The sequence below is a fragment of the Columba livia genome, chromosome 2, assembly GCF_036013475.1.
Source record: "Columba livia isolate bColLiv1 breed racing homer chromosome 2, bColLiv1.pat.W.v2, whole genome shotgun sequence".
In the NCBI taxonomy this organism is placed as follows: Eukaryota; Metazoa; Chordata; class Aves; order Columbiformes; family Columbidae; genus Columba; species Columba livia.
The window spans coordinates 88,858,149-88,880,086 of record NC_088603.1 but is presented as its reverse complement, the minus strand read 5'-3'; the positions used below and the strand labels follow the sequence as shown (position 1 = coordinate 88,880,086).

The 21,938-nt window shown below is 36.8% G+C and overlaps 1 protein-coding gene across 1 annotated transcript in view; it reads right to left on the bottom strand.

Moving 5' to 3' along the window:
- Nucleotides 1-21,938, bottom strand: part of ABCA13 (ATP binding cassette subfamily A member 13) — a 181,466-nt gene that overhangs the window by 14,119 nt on the left and 145,409 nt on the right. Inside the window, exons 55-58 of the mRNA XM_065053420.1 lie at nucleotides 16,373-16,523; nucleotides 7,319-7,453; nucleotides 5,408-5,511; nucleotides 2,782-2,874 (exon numbers count right to left, since the gene is read on the bottom strand). Coding sequence (XP_064909492.1) covers nucleotides 2,782-2,874; nucleotides 5,408-5,511; nucleotides 7,319-7,453; nucleotides 16,373-16,523 — 483 coding nt within the window. The remainder of the gene's footprint in view (nucleotides 1-2,781; nucleotides 2,875-5,407; nucleotides 5,512-7,318; nucleotides 7,454-16,372; nucleotides 16,524-21,938) is intronic.

Below are 21,938 nucleotides of genomic sequence, written 5' to 3'. Positions count from 1 at the left end.
ATGCTTTCTTTCACTTACATTGCTTCATGGAACAGTTTCATTAAACAAAATGTAAGGTGATGAGGTTCTTATTGCGAGATGGTGCCAGGGACAAGTACACTAGACAGTGCTAATTGCAGGAAAACATTGAAAAATAGAACTGACTAGTGAATACAGCAGTGGAGGTGACTTTTAAAGGAAGTGTTCTTCTGCTTGTAGGTGTTTCCTGATATGTTTAGAAATCCTTACAGTCTATCCCTTGAAAAGGAGCAACATTTTGCGCTGTATGGCAGTGAGAATGATAGTGCAGTTAAATCATGGGAAGGGAAGGGAACTGGTTTTCTTAATTAGGTTTCTTAATCTCCTAACAATTACTTTATTTATTAGATGTGTGATATCCTGGGTTTTACAATGGAGCACAGTCTTGGCAAGTAAAGAAAACCACAATCAGGAGTTCTGTCTGGAGAAAAGTTTGGAAGATAGAGTAAGCAACAAAGTAATAGGAGCACAAGGACAGTCTTTGGCTTCTCAGCAGTACTTATCAAAAGTTTTCTAGATAAAGCATGGAACCATCTTTACTGTATGCTTAATTAAAGAAAAAAAAAGGCAAGCTTTAACACTTGTGTGTATATGAAGTTTTAAGATTGTGCTCTCTACAGTGGCTTTGCTCTCAGAAACCAAGAAAATTAATTAGGCAGTCAGAGCAAATTCAGACAACTGCTTGACTTTAATTAATTCTTTGATAAAGCTGGTGACCATTTTTCCCTAATAAAAGCTCCTAAAGTTTAAAAAAATTCAATAGGTTCCTAAACAATAAGTTTGGAAAATTTGGAGACTAAATCACTCAATAAGCTAAGAGTTAAAGGGATTTTAGTTGTGTTTTAAATCCTTTAAATGAACAATCTTAGTGCATCTTCAACTACAGAGCTGCTGTTGAAGTCTCAGCAATATTGGCATCCCGTGCACATACCTTGCCACATTAATGCTACTGACATACATTAAAGAATGCAAGGAACACAAACCTGCTGACAGTATGAAAATTTTGTAACACAAAGAAGGTCTGGGGTTTTATAAGTTACAATTATTTTAAACAAATAATTGCTATGAATATAAGTGCCAATCATTCTTATCATGACCTTGATTCTTGAATGGCTGATCTGTGAATGTCTTTATATCCTCAAAATTAATTTGAAGATACTTCTAGCATGTCATATCATTTATTCTTCTGTACTGATTTGCTTAGTGTGATCTGAAAGAGGTGTATCTACAGAGACAGTGCAGCAAATTGAGAAATGCGTCCTATTTATATGAATATGGTACATACTTATGGGTATGCTTATGACATCTTGTTTCCTAAGAAGGTGGATGAAAAGATGCTGCTAAAGGAAACATCGGAAGTGACAAAATAATGAGAAAGTCACTGAGAAGATAAAGAAGAAGCTAGCCTTTGTGGAATGCCTGATTTTGCCCTCTCAAGATGAGGAGAGACATGCACTCACTACAGAGGATCTGAAACACAAAAAGGAGAGACCCACATTTACCCCTGCTGACTTTATGCACTCAAATGAAGTGACTAATACTGTTTTTCCTTATTAGGGGACACACACATCTTCAAAAAGCAGTTTTGCCTGCCTAAGCTCTGCATTGTCCACAACAGTCAACTGTCCCTCTTACTACAAATGGAATAAAGGGTGCCTGCACTCCAGAAATTGAGGCAACTACTCTCTGAAAGGTATATAAACATGACAAGAGGGCTAGAATCACACAGAACAATCAGAAAGATAGATACAGGCCTCTTTTTTTCACCATCCAGGTTGTAAGGTTTCTAACTGAAAGTTTGTCTTGATTAAAAAAAAAAAAAAAAACAAAAAACAACAACAAAAAACAAACCTTGGAAGGAGAAAGCTTATTAAAGTAAATGCAAATTAAGCCCATCATGCTAATGTAGCTGTGAAACAAGGGCCTACAGTTCTACTCAAAAGGAAGGACAGAAAGCCAAAAGTGCCCTCAAGGGACAAGAAGTTATCTGAGACAGAGATAACTTCTGCCCTATAACCACTGCAGACAGCAATTCTAAAACATTTCTATAGAGCTTGTTTACATTGTCAAATCTATCTGCACTTAAAAGTGCTAAATGCTGAGCTAGTACAAAGCAGTGTGGCTTTGCTGCCTTTAAATGAGCTGTATCATTTTATACAGCTGACTGGGTGTCATAAAATTCTAAGTTGCAACCACTTTCCCCTCAGCTTCTTATCCTGTTTCCTTTGTGGTGGTATGAGCCCACCCTCATTAACAGAAATTAATTCATGAGCAGAGTTGAAGTAGGAAAGAGGCTTATGCACACCTGGACAAATACACAGAAAACACAGCATAAATATCTGCAAGTGCCAGTGAATTCAGTAGGAAGCAGAGATGGTTCAAAATACATTGTCTTACCGACTGCTGACCTGTTAAAAGTGCTTCTTCCTGTTGCAAGAAATCTCCACATGGAACCAGTTTATTTCATCTCAACATGTTGAATTCTCACAACGCATTTCTCAGGTTAAGTGCAGAAGTGCTTCATTTTAGATACAGATCTCTCTCTTTCAATTACCAGTGCAGACCGCAAAACATTTTGGCAATACCATATGTCAACTGACCTTGCTAAGATATCCTAATTGTCTCTTTTTTAACTTTAGTGATGGCAGGAAAAGGAAGATGTACTTAGCAGTCATAAGTATTTCTGCCTTGGCACTATTAAAATGTCTAGCCAGCTCTTAGACTGAATGTAGCTGCAGAAGGTTTCATGTTGATATATAATACCTGTTTTTAATGTGCTGGGGAGAACCAAGACACTTGAAACTTCCATTGACCATAATAGCAAGGCGTGTGCAGAGGGCTTCACATTCTTCCATACTACAAAATAAATGGGGGGGGGGAATATTAAAGAATAATAGCAAAAACAGTGAACACTGTTAACATTATTAATACCTAACTTCAACTAAAGTGGAAGGAATCTGGACAGCTGCAAAAATGGGTACACAAAAACTTTTTCTTTAAAAGCAACAGTCAAATTGTAACCCTAGTCAGTACACACCTAAAGTTACTACCACATGACAGCCAAAAAAGAGCCCTGAAATGGAATTTATGTTTTCAGTCCAGAACTAATTTGACGATGCATAATGCAAAGGTTTTATTACCACAGGCAAATACCTGATAGGCAGTGTCAGAAAGTCTCAGTGAGTGCCATGGACTCTGTTATTCCCTGTAATATCTGTTTGTGGTCATTCTGAGCTGAAGTATAGAGGGACAGGAATGAAGTAAGTTTGCTCAGTTTGCCTCTTGTATAGTATTAATACATGCCCTTAAAAAGTAGTTACCCTTAGTCTGATTGCAGGATAGAAGGTGCAAAACACTACAATCCAAACAGAATTTAGGACACAGGAATGCAGCTCAGTAGAAAAGCAGGATCCTGTTCAATGCGACTGCTTCAGAGTATAAATAATAACTTTGACTTGTAAAGCTTAGAACAGATGGGCTGCTATTCTACACATTACACAGAATGGTGCGATCAGTTCTTCCAAAGCATTCCATTAGACATAGGACATCAGTTGGGACATATCCATCATCTCAAAGAGGAATCAAAGTTTTTTGATATTCCTGAAATTCACTCTGTGCCCTCCCAAAACCCTTCTGAGATAGCTAAACAAGGGTCGTCTTGTGCGTCTCAGCCATGTGCCAGTCCAAACTAAGGTGCTTTTACTGAACAAGTATAGCAACTAAGTACCCTCCTAGGAACAATATCCTTAAAACAGGACAGGGATATGGTGAAAATTGCCAAACCACTGTATTTGAGAGAGAAGGGGAGAAGGCTTCCTAACACACCTTTCCACAAATCAGGAAGTTAGCTGAGTCTCTTTGAGGTAAAGCAACTGCTGATGGTCCCTTAGCATAGCACTCCCCACCTATGGCAAAATTTAGGCCTATATAGACAGTTAATATAATCTAACTCACCCTGCCTTGAAACAGAAATTAACCATTGTCTCTGAAAATTAGTTAAATAGACCTCAAAAACTAATTTTTACACAGGAAACCATCTCTATGAGTTTATTTGCTGATATGTATGAAGATTCACTTCATAAGAAAAATTCCTTTACTTATAAAGTAGACTTTGAAAGAATCTCAAATAAATTACCAATGGCCTTCAGCAAATAGTATAAAATAATTTCTTTCCTCCACCCTGGCACAACAATGTCTTATTAATTAGAAATGAAATGTGTACACTCTAAGTGTACTTATATCTGATTCAAGTAATTCATGTGTAGAGCTAAATAAGTAATTAGTAACAATGTGATGGATTTGTTGTTGTTGTTGTTGTTTACTGTGTATTAGACCACAGCTCTTTCCTGTTTAACTGGTGCTTGACAACTAAGGATTCTTAATCTGGACTGAAAAGTCAAAGAACACTGTTTCCTGAAAATCACTCAACTTAATTCACGATGCATAACTTGTGTTCCCTAAATGACTAAGCTGGTAAGCACTTGAGGATCAAATACAGGTGTGTGAATTTCAAGATTCAGCTTCTGAAAATACAGGGTGTTTCAAAAAGATGGACCCAATTTGAAATCACTGTGTCTCTGCAACCACAATGTGCCCATGAGTGAAACTCTTACAGTTCATACAGCAGGTGGAGGGAACATAGAGTATTTATAAAAAGGTTAGTAAAACTCGATAACTTATTAAACCATTTGTAAATTTGTGTGTAACAGGTTGGGTCCATCTTTTCAAAACACACTGTATATTACCTAAAGCAAAATTTATTCTATTTTACTATAGATATTACAAAAGAGTATTGATGTTTCCTCTGTTAAACTGATATACAAAGGACCATGCCAGAGAATTGACAAGATATTTAATGTGGATAGACTTTATTAAGAGGATGGGATCACTCCTGCCATTTCCAGTAATGCATACAGTGAATAGCTGAGACATCTATTTTTAGGATGCTATGGTGTAGTCTTTTCATTCACTAGTGCAAAACAGAATCCTTAATAAAAATCAGAAGAGGATTTTTCACTCCCATGTCCCTTTGTAAGAATTTGTACTGTGGGCAGCTGCAAAAAGATAATCCGCTGTTCCAAGCAAGAAGAGACACTGAAATATTGAACAGAAAGAGTATAGAAGAGGAAGAATTCATTGCATGATTTTTTCTGTGTTTGCACCGCCCTTGAGCCATATTCTAATATTTGAAAATTAAATATACAAAATATTTAGGATTTATGCAAGTTCAGTTTTCCTGAGCAGGAAGGAATTGCCATAAAATACCAAGACACATTTTGCTTTTCACACCAGGGTTAGCATGCCTTCAGAATATGCTCCTCTGCTCTCAGATGACAGCAGTTGAGGAGAGATAAAAGGAATATGCTGGATGCTGGGAAAAGGGTCTTACCTGTGGGATGTCAGCACGGCCGCACAGCCATCCTGAACTTCCTTCAGGATGGTTTTCCAAAGGTAGCGTTTAGAGCAGGGATCCATTCCAGAGCTGGGTTCGTCCTAGAAGAGAAATTAAAATGATGATACAGCAGCATGGCAAAAACATACCACAGCTCCAGCCCAGCAAGAAGAATTAACAAAACTCACAATAAAATCGTACCATTTTTCCTCTAAAAAAGCTATGTTTTCAGTAGGTCACTTATTAGGGTGGTACTTATTAGGCTGGTACAGTATGGCCTTGGCCAATGCATTTGAATCAAGGAATCCCAGCTAAAACCTGGAATCAAAGTTCTCAAGAAAAAAAGTGAAAAAACATACAGTTTGACGTTGATTTTGGTGCTTAGCTACCAATGGTAGAGGCGAAAAATAATTCAGTTCAGTCTCCTACTATCTATGGTAGCTAACAAAGAAAACATAAAAAGCAATAAAAATAAAGCAATCCACACTACTAATTAAATTAATAGCTATGATCCTAGATGCAATCTAGTAGCAAATTCAGTGGTTTACATTGGTGTCTTTGCTTTCAGACCAAAATAAAGCCTTTTAAAATACTGAATAACTCCTTTAAAATCTGCTGGCTTTCTAAAGCCAGCCAAATATTTTACATAAGTTGACATGTTTAGATATTCTTCTTTCCTCTCGTTGTTACATACACAATAGTCAACGCCCTCCAGCAATGGATACTTACAGTGGCATGCTATCATAAAGACATTAAAAACAGCTGGAGTTTTTTCTAAGATCAGGAAAAAGCACTGATTTAAGATCCTCTCCGTCTCTTATTAACTGAACTAGGGTCAGTTTAAGCGTAACGTGTGAATAAAATAAGTCAGGTCAGAAGTGAGGCAATTATAGGAAGGTAGAAGCAGCAAAATGTGTCTATTTTCTGAAACATAAGCCATGTGATACCACCAGTTTTATCTGGTTCTATTTAGCCTGCAATCTGTTGCTGGAAGCACTGGATTCCCTCCCAACTCTGTGAAGCAGATTCCCTTCCTTTGACAGTTCTGAAAGGTTTTTTCCACTGTTGAACCAGTTTAGCTCTTCCCAGCCAAGGCTCAATAAAGGGATGTTCAAACTTCTCCAGTGAAACAAAAGGTAATGATGTGAAAAAGAATGCGGTGTTGTAATGATGCAGTTCCCAAAGCTTTGTAATTCACTGATTTTCAATACAAAAGCACTGTTTAAACTGGAAAGGCCAGTTTCAGGCCTAAATGAACAGCAGGGTGCAAGCACCAAATAAACATGTGATAAATAATTCAAATGAATATCATTCAGGGGCACTAGACTGATTGTGTGATTTGTAAATCGAACAAAAATATAAGAACTAGCCAGATTTATGAAGTATGATGTAACAAGAAATATTAATATCCTGAAAATACGGGTCAACAATTAATAACACCAAGTTGCTAATTAAAATAAGAACCTTCCTTCTTAAGGAAGCTAGTAGAATTGGTCATATATTTTTCTCTTGTTATATACAAAGTAGAGATTACATAAAGCACTAATAAATTTTACATAAAATGATGTTTTCTTCTAGATAAAGAAATCTTTTTAAAAAAATACATAACCAGTTGGGCCATGAGATGCTACAATAGCATTTGTGTGTTTTGAGGGACCTTTTTATCCCTGCTTACCTACTGACCCAAATAAAAAACAAAACAAAACACCTTCACTTTCTATTTTTGTGAGCATTGGACAATAAAATAAGTGGTGTTCATGCAGCAGAATAAGGGAGACAGTGCTACATCCGTGTATTAATTGCTCCCTGACTGACCAGAAAAATACTTGATTTTCTTTAGAGCAACATAGAAGACAACAAAATTTAACATAACCCATTTATTGTAGGTGCAATATTGCCCTTACTCACCAGTAAAAGTATTTGTGGCTTACCAACTAAAGCCACAGCAGTAGAGAGCTTCCTCTTTGTGCCAGCACTGTATGTTCTCACCAGTTGGTCAGCATGGGCATTGAGGTGTAACCGGGTAACAAGGTCCTCCGCAACCTGTGGTTTAGAAATTTGAGGGCCAGAAAAGACGAGCTCAATTAGGTGATGTTTGGTTTTAGATGGGAAGAACTCTTTGTTCATGCATATCAAACAAATGTACACGTTTCCTTATGTACCCACATTTGCTGCATATTATTACTTTTGAGTCTGAGACACATACAAAAAGCTCCTCCGGGACCCCTTAGATGTCCACAAAGTATAAGGATTTTCTTACACACAAAATTTGGCTGTGTCATTCCTTGTAACAGCCATTTGCATTCATTTTGTGTTGACGGGTCAATGATCTAAAATGTTCCTAATTTCACCTCATTCTCTGGTGTTTATTTGATCAAACATCTTAGTCACTGAAAATTCAGGGGATAAAATTCTACATCAGCCAGAAAAAAGATGGAAATAGCAAAAAAGTAAGTTGTAGGTTGAGGATTTAGAGTTTCTTGAAGACAAAAGGTAACTTAGGGTTAAATTAATACACCTTTCTGATAATTGAGAGCAGTAAGCTGACCCTGTATCTTGTTTAGTTGTAATTGCTTAAATAATTACGTGTGATCTGAGTAAGCTGGGCAGGCACATGAGCACAGCTGGAAAAAACAATCATGCTGTCCTCTATGGCCTTTCTTCTTTACCTGCCAGAGACAGTCCTAATGTGCAATGCTTCCTGAAATACTGGTGCCAGAGGATTTTAAATGTAGCAAGACCCTTGCTCCACCTGTATCAGCTCTCACTGCTGGCCCATCCAAGCAGACATGATGCAACAACATGAGGGACACAGTACCGACTTCTCATTGCAGGGCTGTTGGACCAAATGACCTCTGAAGGTCCCTTCCAACTCAAACTACTCAATGATCCTCTGCACATCACTGCCAGGCACACCCTGCTAAGCCACAGGTGTTTAGTGGCGTGCTGCTGGGTGGCTGTATCATATCAAGGGATGATCAAATTCATAATAGAGCCAGTATGACTTCAACCTCGACGTACCATAGGAGATTCTTGTAAAACAAGTAGTTGCAAGGTACTCTATTGCCTGAGATCAACTGCCAGAGTATGCCCAGCAGCATGGTCATTCTTTTTGCTCCCTGTGCACTACCTTCAGCAAAAAGCAAGGAAGGACCAGAAGGATTAGTCAGATCAGATGGACAATCTCCAATTAATTCAGAAAATCCAACAGAAAAAAATATACCAATAAACAATATTGTGAATTGATAGTCATTATCCATGCAAACTGTTAGGAAATTACCAAGGTGCTCATGATCCTTTTACCAAGATTTTTCAGTGTTACATATAAAAATAAGAAACACTTCCTAGAGCAAGTTCTCTGTAAGCAGGAACAATCGGGCAGTGGTCAGAATCTGGAGTATTCTGTTGTGGATCCTGGCACTGGTATTAATAGTCTCCTGTGTTCGGTGTACCTTAATGTGTAACATGACAGCAATGCATGTTCTCAGACACAAGCTATATTTCATAAACATTGCTCTGACTACACTAAAAGCAGATAGTTTTAAAGTTTTAAAAAAAATAATAATAAAAAAGAACAACTAATTAACATCCATTAAACCACCCATGGGTAATTTTACACTGAAAAGTTCAAGTCTTCTGCTATTTCAGAGTTAATTCACAGTGGTTTACTTTAATTTAGACACTGGTGCTGCGTATCAGAAGTGCTGCAAATTCAGACATTCTGTGGCTTTAGAAATGGCCAAGCATCTAAGCTGTATTCTGACATATAATAGCTGAGCTTGGTTGGTTGGTTGGTTGTTGTTTGCTTTTACTTCCAAACAGAGGTTTCATTATATAATACAATAAAATGGCCTCTAAAGTGAGCACCTCTAAAGCATACGGTGGACTCTGCTAAAGGGACTTGACTTTATTACCGCTGGGAATGCAGTATTACCCCCTATAAATGCACCAAAAATATACATAGAATTGCACAGAAAAGCACATAAAAATTAATACCAGAAAGTGAAAAAATATATGATCTCTTGTTTACACTAAAATTAACATGTATTGCAAGCTACAACAGGCTTTAAGAGTCATTAAACAACAAGGAAAGGAGGACTTTGTATTATATCACAGCTGAAATGTAGTAAAAGCTATCCTTCAGCTATGAACAGAACCACTATTTCTAAGACCACTTTTAAGTGTTATAACAGAACTCTTAGTCTAAGTCAGCAGAGTGACATTCTTTGAAAGACACAATGAATGCTGCACAGGGAAGAAGTTAAAAAGCCAGGAAATAGTGCCAGAGAGAGAAGAAAAAAAAAATTAGTAAGCTAAGTCTTATTGTAGTCTGTAGCCACCAAGGAGACTGAATTATGTATCAGATATGAACAGACAGTTTAAATGCACTACTAATGCACTACTGCAACACTAAAAAGAAATGACTTTGCAAGATTTACAGTTCTACACGCAGAATCTTCCCATTTGGGAGCATTCGGCATTCAGTGCACAGATATTCACGACTATGCCATTCCCTCTTCTGTAGAAGGACAGAAAGCCCGGCAATTCCTCTGCTACGGGAATTTTGCAAAACAAGTTATAATTTAGGTAAAAAAAGAGGCGTGGGAATTATCCCATAGTGCCCACTTTGCTGTTGCTTTGAATGTATAGAGCTTCCAGGATTAACCTTGCAGATCATTGCGGTACAGACCGCAACCTGGCTTAATATCTAGATAAACTTCTTTTGTGCAAAATATACCAAAGAAGAGCAGATTTGGAGCTGAATCACATCAGCAACATAAAGGCAGAAGGATTATCCAGCTTTCTTACTCCTAATGATTTTCCAGCTTCACCTAAAAAATCTCCTGTTCCTGCTATCTTTCTCAACCCTTTCAAAGGAGCACTGCAGAGTTTACTCCAGCAAACAGAAGAATATATAGCTCATTCTTCTTTCAAGAGATGACCCCAAACCTTTTTCTCATTTATTTAATGTAAATCATAAGATTTCCAGTCATAACTGTCTTAGCTTCATCAACATGACCTAAACAACAACGAAAATATAATTTGAATGAAATTAGAAATATTATGTATTAGGTGTACTACGGAGGAGCCTGCACATCTCCATTATAACTCATTTATGTGTATAAACAGTGGTATCTTGTGGTTTATATCATAGTATACTATAAAGTAAAAATGAAAATCCCTCTTAAACTACTTTAAATGGAATTCAGAGTTGAATATGTGACAAATCTTCAGGTACACAAAATTATGCAAGAGATTTACAATTCTAATGGTTTCCTTCCTTTAGTGAATGTGAGATATATACACAAGCAGCTTCTCTTCCTCCTTGTTATATTCATCATGATGTTCTATTTCTGGTTTCAATTACTTTCAGCAGTGAAGAGTGAGGAGATACATCATTTAGCAAGTTGGTAACATTGAGGTAAAATTAAAAGACACAGGGATATTTGCGAATGTGTACATTTTGAGAGCACTGGAATGATAAAATGTTTTACATCTAGTCATGGCTCTAGTAATATTTTTAAACTCCTTCTTTTCTTCTGCCTACATAAATCCAGACTATAACAGACTTTACATCTATCAGCTAACAATTTCCAATATTCTTTAAGATGTTTTACTTTTCCCTCATCAATTTTAACATCTTTAGCAAAAGTCATGTCTCCCCAAATTAATTTGGACTATTTCCCCTAGCTTTGGAATAGGCATTGGAATGAGCCCTTCAATCTGTAATATCTAACCCAAATCCTTCTATACTTTGTGCATTTCCTAAAGACTACAGTCATTCCAGTAGACACGGTAAGGTAACTTGAATTTTTGCACACATGTTAATATTTGTGAGAGTAAAGTCTAAAGTAGGCATGGTGTCCTCTCTACACCAGGCAACCAAGAGGCAAATCTACATCACCAAAAGTCAATAAGTGGTGTTAATTATGTAACTACTAATGTTAATGTCTTTCTGCTCTCTCAAAATTACCATTAATATTCAAATAAAAAATTTAGTGGCACTGAGAGTTTTCAGTTAATATATCTTCCAGAATAACTTGGAGTTAGCAAAGATTCTATCCATTAGAAGACTAGAAATGTGATAGCATGACTATCCTGACTTGAAAGGCTGTATACACAGTGTATTAATTCTACATCATTTCTGACAAAATAAACATGATGTATAAATTCTTGTTGTTTTGTTTTGAACATACCTGCATAAAGCAAAACTGACCTAATACTGAATGTGTATTATACCTAGTACAAATTATAATAAGCATGGAATGAATTCTGAAAAATAACTATAACCAAAATAGCTATTCAAAGTGTCAGTTTCGGAATAAATGAATGCAGTGTAGTCCGAATATCCCAAATCACTATCCATCATCAATTCCACACCAAATGTTATTAATTCTGCTTCAGAGTAAACTCAGTATTGTTATATTTCTTACATTAGGAAAGCATATACTCATGGGGAAATCTTCTAGGGGAAAATAGTTCATTATCCCAGAACCTCATAAAACTGTACACACTAATTCTGCTTGAGGTCCAAAAAATGTAGGCATGCAAAGAATAAATGAATTTAAAAATTCCTGTTTCTAGCAGCTATAGAATATAACATGCAAGGAAGTCAATGAGATTCCAAAGTCAGTGCAAAAATTTTCATAGAGATTTAACATAAAGAGAAATCATACTGACATTCTGGGAAGTTGCCTCTGAAGTCCTGATGAAGCTTGTTTTGAGATTTGCAACACAAGTTTTGTTGGAAATGGGAGATGTCATTTAATGTTGTGTTAATATCGTATAATTTTTACCAAGCTGCCTGTTGTCTTTTGGAACAAATTCAGATACTGAAACTTGATGCATTAAAGAAAAAAAAAAAAAACAACAACCCATTTTTCTCCTCCTTTCCCATTCTGTTAATTACTGTTTTGGAACATTAAGTGCACTCAACTTTATGTCAGGCTCTTAACTCCTGCTGTTGATAAATCTGCCTAGCACAAGATTTGATCCTTGAAGGTGGTGCTTCAATAGATAACTTCAGCAGCAACACAGCCTGAAAGTCACCTGCCTGCTTGCCAACTTATTAAAAAACAAAGAGAATGTATGTTTCTTTCTACATCAAAACCATGTTTGCTTTAGAATATATGTGTGTATATATGTTAGCATAAACACTGGTAAACATTCAGAGGCAGTCTGGGAACGCTGTATCATAGGCAGGAGGGAATAGGAAAATAACAGCTTACATTTCCATACAGCTGCTATTCCAAAACATTCCCAGACCTTATTTTCTTTACAGGAAACTAAAATTCAGAGTTTCTCCAGGCACCAGGCATTTCTGAGTTGAAACACAGCAGCTGTTCGACACTTGACAGCAATCCCACACAGTTGGAAGGGCCCACAGACAAAAACATTTATTTTCCTCTGAGATAGCTGCATTTCAGTTTTTGATGAAGGTAAACTGGAGAAGCTAAATATTATTTGCAAGAGCTCTTTGATGCCTTAATCGCAAGCATATGGCAACAAAGTCTGCTCGTCAATCTCTGCAGACAAAACATTTGAAAGTGAGAACGGTTTCTGTATCACAAATGTGAAACTAAGCCATAGAAGGCTGCCTGCAAAGAACAGTCTAAGTCTACACACCTAGATTATCTATGATCCAGGATAATAAGAAGATTAATATTTATCTTCTCCCAGTGCACCACAGAAATATAACTCATGTCTAAATAACGCAGAACAGATTTTGACCCACTTCAAGCAGGACCCGTACGCGAATTACCACATCAGTTGCGGAACTGTTCCTCAAATGGTTTTGAGAACTGCCATTGCAGTAGCTGTGTACTGATTGCCCAGAGAATAGCTGGATCTGATACATAAAGTAGATGCTCTTAGGTACACCAATCATTCATAAATACTTCTGCATTTGAAATGGGATTTATAAATGCCAGGTATTTCAAAGAGAGCATTTTTCTCACATTATCTACAGAGAAAGTATATGAAGCCAGGTTACCCTTGTGGATCCTCACCAAATACAGACAGGAGACAGCATTTTCACTAGTGTTCATTTACATATGCAGATGCAGAGAGACACCCTGCAGGCACAGCATAGAAATCTGTTGGTATCATACTGCTCATCGCAATCTGGAAAGCTTCCCAGGCACCTGAGAAAATCTCAGTGTCATATGGGACAGTTTAATTATGGAATCTGGGTCTGTAAGCACACCACAGATCTCCCTCCATCCTCAAGTTTCCACATAGCTCCTGATCCTGCTCCTCATCCTCCAAAAAACAGCTGCTGCTGGGAGGCCAGATGACCTGAAGGAGTCACAAATCAAGCAGTGATAGCAGGATTCATTTGCATACACACACACACACACAGACACTCTCCCCTCCACTACCTGGTGTTGACAGGACCTGGCAGAGTGTAAGATTAAAGCATTAACAGTCCATTGTAATGCATGGATCAGTTCACACTTCTCAAAACTGTTGTCTCCACCTGTCTGCAGTTGAAGTATTACCAATAAGAAGGTGTCTGCTGGTGCCACCTGAACAGCTTTTTCTCACATCTGAGAGTACTAAATTAAAATAATAGCTAAGGATTTTGTGACTCCAGGAATCCAAAAGATAGCACAGCACTAAACGCCCTACTCAGCTCTCACTCAAAGACACCCATCTTGGCAAGTTCAAGGCAGTTATAAAAGTAACTCTTCCAATAAGGATGACGCAATTATTTTAACTGTGAGGAAGTCCTTCTTATCTTACATCATAAGCTCATTCCTCCTCCATTTCTTCCTCAGAGGATCACCATCCACCTGGGTTTATGTGCTTCAGCCTATTCACAAGTGGGGAGTACGCTTACTCTGTACTCTGGAGTGAGCCTGCTAGAGTAACACTGTATGTATATGACCCAAAGTGTGTGAGTTAAGTGAGTCCCACAAAATTTAATTAAAACTATGTATTTCTATCATTCAAGTGCTTCTGAAATTTCCATCCTTCTTAAGGTGTCTTAAAAACTGCTTCATTTATAGTACATACTGTACCACTTGGACATGTGCACTACAATAATATATTTTCTTGTGAAAATGATAAGACAGAAAAGAATAAAAGCCATGTTTAGAGCATTTTAAGAGCACTGCTGCAAAGTTAAACAATCAAACTTTGATTCCTGTTTTAAATTACACTTAGAAGCAAAAGCATTCAGTAACATATGTAAGAGATACGGTTATTTAACAACATCTTTTCAAATGACTACAAAGCTCCAGAGGAGATGCCAGAATCTCCTGCCACCTTTGTGTCTATTAAAGTGCCATGATAATAGATGCTAGTTACGATAGGCTTTTAGCCCAACTGTTAGAGAGGAGCTGTCAGTTCCTGGAGAAAACAGGTAATTACAGTTGGGGGGGTTTAGTGCAATAACAGTTATCCCTTAATACATTTCCTTTAGATAAAGGGAAACATACTCAAATTTTCAGTACTTTCCTAGTACTCAGAAGCAAAAACTACCACTGATGAGTTATGAAGTGCGAACAACTAAATAAAAGACTGTATGATGATTTTTAAGCAGCCAGGAAGAAATGTATGGTTAAAACAATCAGTTAGAAGTCCAGTCAGGCAGGATACTGCCCAAAAGAAGGGCCAAAGACTTGTAAGATTTCTTTATTTCCCCCAGTCTCTCACACAGAAACACCCAAATGATTAGTTTAAGACAGGAAAAAATCAAAATATTGCCTATCCTGATGCTATTATTGGGGCATGATGGCAGTTATTTCTCAACACTCAATGTCCCATTGCAGGAATCATACCTTTTTATGGAATAATACCTAGCTGCTGGTGGAAAAAATGCTGCAAAGAATCAGAAAGTGGCCCTCTCACATACAGATAAGGAACTGACTGTAAACCCTTTAGCAATAGATATTTCAGTTACATGCAGTTTTGGTTCTGGAAAAAGGAAAAGGAAGACAACAGGCAGCATTTTGGAGGTTACAAGGACAATCCTAGAGCCATGGCAACTATGTGGGACTAATATATACAGCAGGAATGATAGACACCGATTTCATATCGCACTCTAGTTGTCTTATGTTAAGAGAGATGCAGATAAGCACAAGAGGCTGAGCTGCTCAAATCCAGGCCAAATCAGAAACGTCCATCTGCAGAGACAGAAAAAATCCCATATTTTACACCATATCCATTTGGTACTTTATTTCTGGTATTGGCTGACTGGTTGCCTCATTACAGAAATCGAGCACCGTGCTGCTCAGCACAGCTACGTCTGTATTTGTAAATTCAAAACCTCTTAGTGACATTCCCAGACGTTGTCATTATCTATGCTAGTAAGCTCTCAAAGCATTTTGTGACATAGGTTTGGTCTCTTCTCCTTGGACAACCCCAGGCCTGGTTTGGCAGCTGCAATATCTTAGGGACTGCTCCCAGCAGGCATTTTGAATGCAGCCACCATCCTGTGGGGTTTAAGACATTTACTGGCAGAATGCTGACTGTTGTCTTCTCTGCACCCAGATGTTTGGTCTATTTATATAATCATTCATCAGTTTTTAATTCCTTCAGAGTTTAATCCCATCTCTGAAGAAAAGAGTTTTTCAGAGGTGCATGGCTCAGAACATGTGGTGTTCCCTCCCAGTTCTCTAAGTGTGATAATGAAGGTGTTGAACCATTCGTAAATTTCATTACCTTTAGTGGCTTTGTGCCTGATATTTCATTTGTATCAGTGTTATTTTAGTATCCTCAGTGACATTACTGTGTTTTAAACTGGCATAACAGGCAGGGAAAAAAAATCACAAATGAACAAACAAAAACCCACCACACTGTTTAAATAAAGTACTAGTAATGAAAAAAAATTATTACTAAAGCTATTAAGATGAAATATTAGATATTCTCTCACGCAAAAAAAAGAACAATTGTTTTGTAAACTCCACACTCCAACCCGGCTTTAGCTTCACCTGCAAACGTATTCTGCTTAATTACCTTACGGATATCCTGTTTTGGAATTCCACGCAGTGTGCAGTAATAATAAAGATGCTCCCAACCCGTTAAAAGTTCATCCAGGGCATCTTGCTGTGGACAATAGCCAATGAGAATGCCTTCAGAACTGGCAGACAGTATATCCATTTCCGACCTGTTTGAAGAAAAAGTGAATGTCTTGAGTGTTATTTAAAAAAACCACAGCCCTGGGTTTCACCCTTGTGATACAGAGTCTTCAAGACAAACACACCCTCAACTCCACAGGTAAATGAATTTGAATCTCTTCACTTTGGTCACTTCCTGCAGTGTCACCCACAGGCAATGTGTGCAGTTTGTCCCTTTCCGATTAGCACAGCCACCCACGTGTCACTGTTCTAATGCTGTGTGTCAAGCTGAACAGATTAGCGCAGGAGAATTCATTCTTGCCAGGTTTACCTCCCTTAGCTTTTTGGTAGACCCTTCTCTAAGGGGACATATTTCAAAACCAGACTGCCCGCATCACACTCAACATTAAAGGTGAAATAGTGGAGAGAAAGGGGGAAATGTTGCTCCGTATTCTTTGTGTGTTTGTGCAAATACATATGCATGCGTGCATTCCACAAACAAATGAAATAAAATGCAGAATATTAAAACTTAGTAGTTTAAAGGACAATCTAGGAAAAAAAGTATAAAATTATGCTGATTAAAGAGACTTTGGTCACCACTTTGTAGCTGTAGAAATCGCATTCATTGCTAAGAAGCAAGCTTGATTGCAAGGGTGTCTCATTACCTATAATGATTCTAAATCTGTCCTGTTTATTCTAATATCTAATTCAACATTCAGTGATGTTGATTTACATATACAGAAAAGACCTGTCAAAATTAAGATAATTAATAACAAAAAACTCTGAGCTTTGAAAGAAAAAGGTTTTTACAAGATTCTCAGTAACAGAATTATTTTCTCTTTAGGGGTTTTCTACATTTCTGGTTAAGAAAACTAAATATGTGATTAATCATTTAGACATGAAGTAAATGTATTAAATGCAGTATCTACAGCTACAAGCACTAGTGAAAATACAAATATGCATCTCCTCTTAACAAGATTCAGGAGTCTGGGGAGAAAAAGAAAACACCAATTCTGCATTTTACATAATGAACCACAGTAATGAAATATATTTTAAAGCTGTCAAAAGATAAATTATCATTATTATGACAAATCTTGCTGGGGACTATTTAGAATGGTCCTTTTGTCTTAATGGCAAAGATATAAAATTTTAGTATCTTTGTAGGTTTGGGTTGTGCCAAGGAAGTTAACTGCCTGTAGACAGCTCCCTAGACAAAGACTCAGTAAAAAAAAGAAAAGGGATGATAGGAGAAAGAGAATATCAGAAGTGTACTTCCTCATTAATTTATATGCATTTAGAGATTATTTTAAATGAGGTATATACAGAATTTTTACCAGTTCAGTTTCCAGCTATACCTAAACCAAATTAAATAATTTTTTTAAGGTTTGATTAATTGATTAATCCTTTACTGATTAATGTTGATCATTTCACATAACCTGTCAGAAGCAGTGGATTCCTCATTTAACGAACTCTAACAGAGTGAAGCACTATCCACAATGAAATGTTATCTAGATGCTGCTGAACACAGGAAGATGTGCCTGAGGTGTGTATTACTAGGAAGGTTCAGGCACACTAACAAGGTTTCATTTTGGTGCAGCTGCTGTTTTTGGAGAAACAAGAGACAGGTCTTTTGGTAATACGCCAAGAGAACAAATCACACTTGGGGGTAATTTCAGGGACATTTACCCAGCATGAACCCTGTAACTGGATAGAAACATCTAATTTGGATGGGTCTGTACCACAAAGAACAAAAAATGAGTATGCATGGTTGCAAAAAATAACAGGCATCTAATGTTCTTTATCTAGAACTATATTAGACAATAGTTACTCAGTTTACATTAGGAAATAAAAACACACCAGTGTTCCCAGTGCTAATTACACAGATATGATTTTAGTGTTGTGTCTCCTGTAAGGCACACAGTCTTAGATGAACAATATCCCACTCAATGACCTTTAGCTTTCATAAAGGAAGAGTACAGTGAGAATAGATCATTTAATATTCTTACTCAGTTTGGTCCTTATCTTGCCACTTTATCCATTAGTGCTGACCTTGAACACTTAAAGAGCTCCCATTAATAAAGAGATTCTAATGTATTCACTAAAGAATTCATGGACCTATTTTTTTTTCCATCTCTGTATCTGCCAAAGCAGAAAACAATCTAATCAGAAGAAAAAAAAAAATAGGCCATATGAGGATACTGGTCTTGTACTGATACTTTTTTGGTATGTATAGTACAATGCCTATTCTTCTGTCAGCAATATCACTGAATAGATTTCCAAGTCAAAAAGCTGGATATCATGCTTCAGTTTTGTTTAGTCAGGTCCTAAGCTTATTTTGAATACCGAAAGAATAGATGAAAGAAAAACACAGCATAATTTTTAATTACAGTACATATTTTACAACAGAAAACTGCCCTCATCTCTGGAAATTGATTTTCCTTGAAATTCAGTTTATCTTTCAGATTTCATTTGCATGGGTCTAAATGAAATGAGCACTTCATGTAGTGATGGCATAATACTAGAAAAACTTTTTACCAAATCATATATTGCAAATGCTTTTTATTTAAAAAAAATGTGATGACTTTCATTAAACTAATAATAATTATCTTCTTCCTTAACAAATGTCTTCCTATAAGACATTATGAGAATCAAATTGGAAATACATTTTTTTCTATTTTCTGAAATATAGATTAGCATGCAGAAAAATGCTGATCTTTTTCTCAAGCTAGAGAAAAACAGAGGTTTGTTTTCTGCACTTTTATTATCAGGATGCTAGCATTTCTCATTAGGCCATTCATATAAAAACAGGACAGAAAGGAAGAAAAATATGCTTGCTTTATAAATAGAGAAAGAACATATAAGTACAGACTCCAACTCCTCACAGCCTTTATGTTCATAGTACAGTAGACACAGTGGATTCCAGTGTAATATCTAAAACCTATAGGCAGAAAACCAGACTGTTGTACTAATATAGGACTTTCTGTATCATTATAATCACGCTGACTAATTGTTCTCTTTACATTCTGTTAGTAACTTTGGCTACATATCATGATCAAGCTAAGACATAGAACTAACACAGAACATGAGTTTTCTCCTACCTAGTAAAGACTTCATTTTTAGACTATAATGTTATGCTCAGTCAATACTTCCACTAACCATTTAATTTTTATTTTAAAGTGGGACAGCTGCAATAGACAAAACCAACAGAACGTGTCCAGAAAGCATATAAAGCATGTTAAACAAATTTTTCAAGTTGCAAATTACATTTCTAGGACACTTTCAGAAATGGTCAACAGAATTTATGGCATTCTCATTAAAAATAGCACAGTCTAGCACCTGAATAGTGGAAGATGTTGCATTCCATCCCTTTCTAAGTGCTTTGGTCTCCATTTATAGTGACAATTTTCTTACTTTGTTACAAATCATCCTGAAAAAAAAACAGTATTCAAGGAGGCTTCTGTGAATTTGGAGTGCTCATCTTACAGAGTTTTGTACTGTTGGTGAAAGAGACTTGACAGACTTGCAGGATACAGTGGATAATAAACTAAACTCTGAGCGAACAAAACTTTCAATTTGAAGTTGTTCCTGTAATGGTCATTTCATGCTGATCTGTTTCTTTTGCGTGTTGAAAGAAACCCCTGAAACTTGATTACAGTCCTGAAGGCCACATTAGGTGGCATGGGGCACTCCAGTCAGAAAGCCTTTGCTGGCACTGAAAATATCCCAAAACACTGGGATGAGCAAGAATTATCTTGGACAAAACCTGTTGCCTTCTCTCACCTGCCCTGGATCTTTTATTTCCAGAAAGCTGGACTGCTTATTGCAGAGACTAGATTTGGTTCTTGTTTGTTACAGCGGTTACCGTTAACACAGCTGATCAGTAGCTGTGGGCTGATGTTCACAGGTCTACCTCAATTTCAGGTTTCCAGAGAAAACCCCTAGTATCCTCGACATCAGCCTTACGGCTGTTTTGGGAAAAAATGTTCTGCTATTGACTCCACTGTGCACTTGGTTTCACTTTTGTATGCTTTTCCTGCAGTTTTTGAAGGCAGTTAAAATAAAGGTAGTGATAAATATGGTACTTACAATGGTTTTGGTAGACAGACAAATTTCGTTAATCAGTCAAAATGAAATATAAATTTACAAATTGCAAAAGTAGTTAGATATTCCATTGTTCTTGTAACTGCACATTCAATTCAGTGCCTACTAATGCTCAATTATTATCATAAAAAATCAAGGTTGAAATACAATTAGTGTAACTATAGCTTAGTTATAATTAAACTAATTATACTGCTATACAATGTAACAGCAGGTATCTCAGTCATTATATTGTTGTAAATTTATTCTGCCTTTTAAGTAAAGCTATTTGAATTACATTTTTAATTATTTATCAAATTGAATATCATAACTATCAAAAGAGTCCAAGTTCTAGCTTTAAATAAATATTTTACTTCCCCCTCTTTGGAGAGCAGTTCTGTGGTCCCATGACCATAATCCAACAGCTGAGATGACTGATACTTATTATAATTCAAATAGGATGGGGAATTGCTGTCATGGAGGATCTCTCTGTGCAGAAGGAAGATGGAAATTCATGGCAGATGAATCAATTTACACAAGGAAGACTGCCAAATGCTTCAGGCCTCAGTGGGGCAACTTAAGAACATGACAACACACAGCTTATCTATTTCTTCCTCTATGGACCCCACTACAAGTGAGACTTTAAGTATGAACTCTATTCAGCAAACTACAATGGCAAAGACCACAAAATACAGTGCATAAAAAAAGGCAAATAAACCATTAGTAACATTACAATTTTACATTGATGTGACACTTTAAAGGATTTTGACACTTTCCCTTCCAAGCTGTATTTAGCCCTCCTCAGTTGAGGGAGACATTGTACAGTATCTGCTGATACATCAGCCCAGCAGAAATTCAAACACTATAAGAACTCACTGCATTCTCCTTTGTTTTACCATTTTGTTAAGTGTCAGCTTTTCTTAGTACATACTTAATACAGGCCTTACTTCTTCAAGTTATTTGACAGAAAAGGTAACTACAAAAATGTTTACAGTTTTATACACTAGCTTTCATTTGGCCAGCTCACACATGGTGGCAATCTAGTTATGGCAGTAGAGTTAAACATAAGCTAATTTGAGTCCATTTGTACTCTTAAAGAGGAACAGCTGTGCCACAGAGAACAGAAAACAATCTTCTGAATGTCAAGCAGACAACGCAGTTAACCATTATATATATTTAAGCTTGACAAATCCTTTGTATGGATGTTGTTCAAATGACAGTCAGTCTCCTAATGTCTTATAGCCCCATACCTTATAAACAGAGGTAAGCAAATTTTATTTAAACACTCTGCTTTCTAGTAATTTTCCATTTTGTTTTTAATATTTCTACTCTTTATGAGAGGGACTCCTAGTACTTTAGTATCAGTATTTTATTTTCGCATCTTCCAA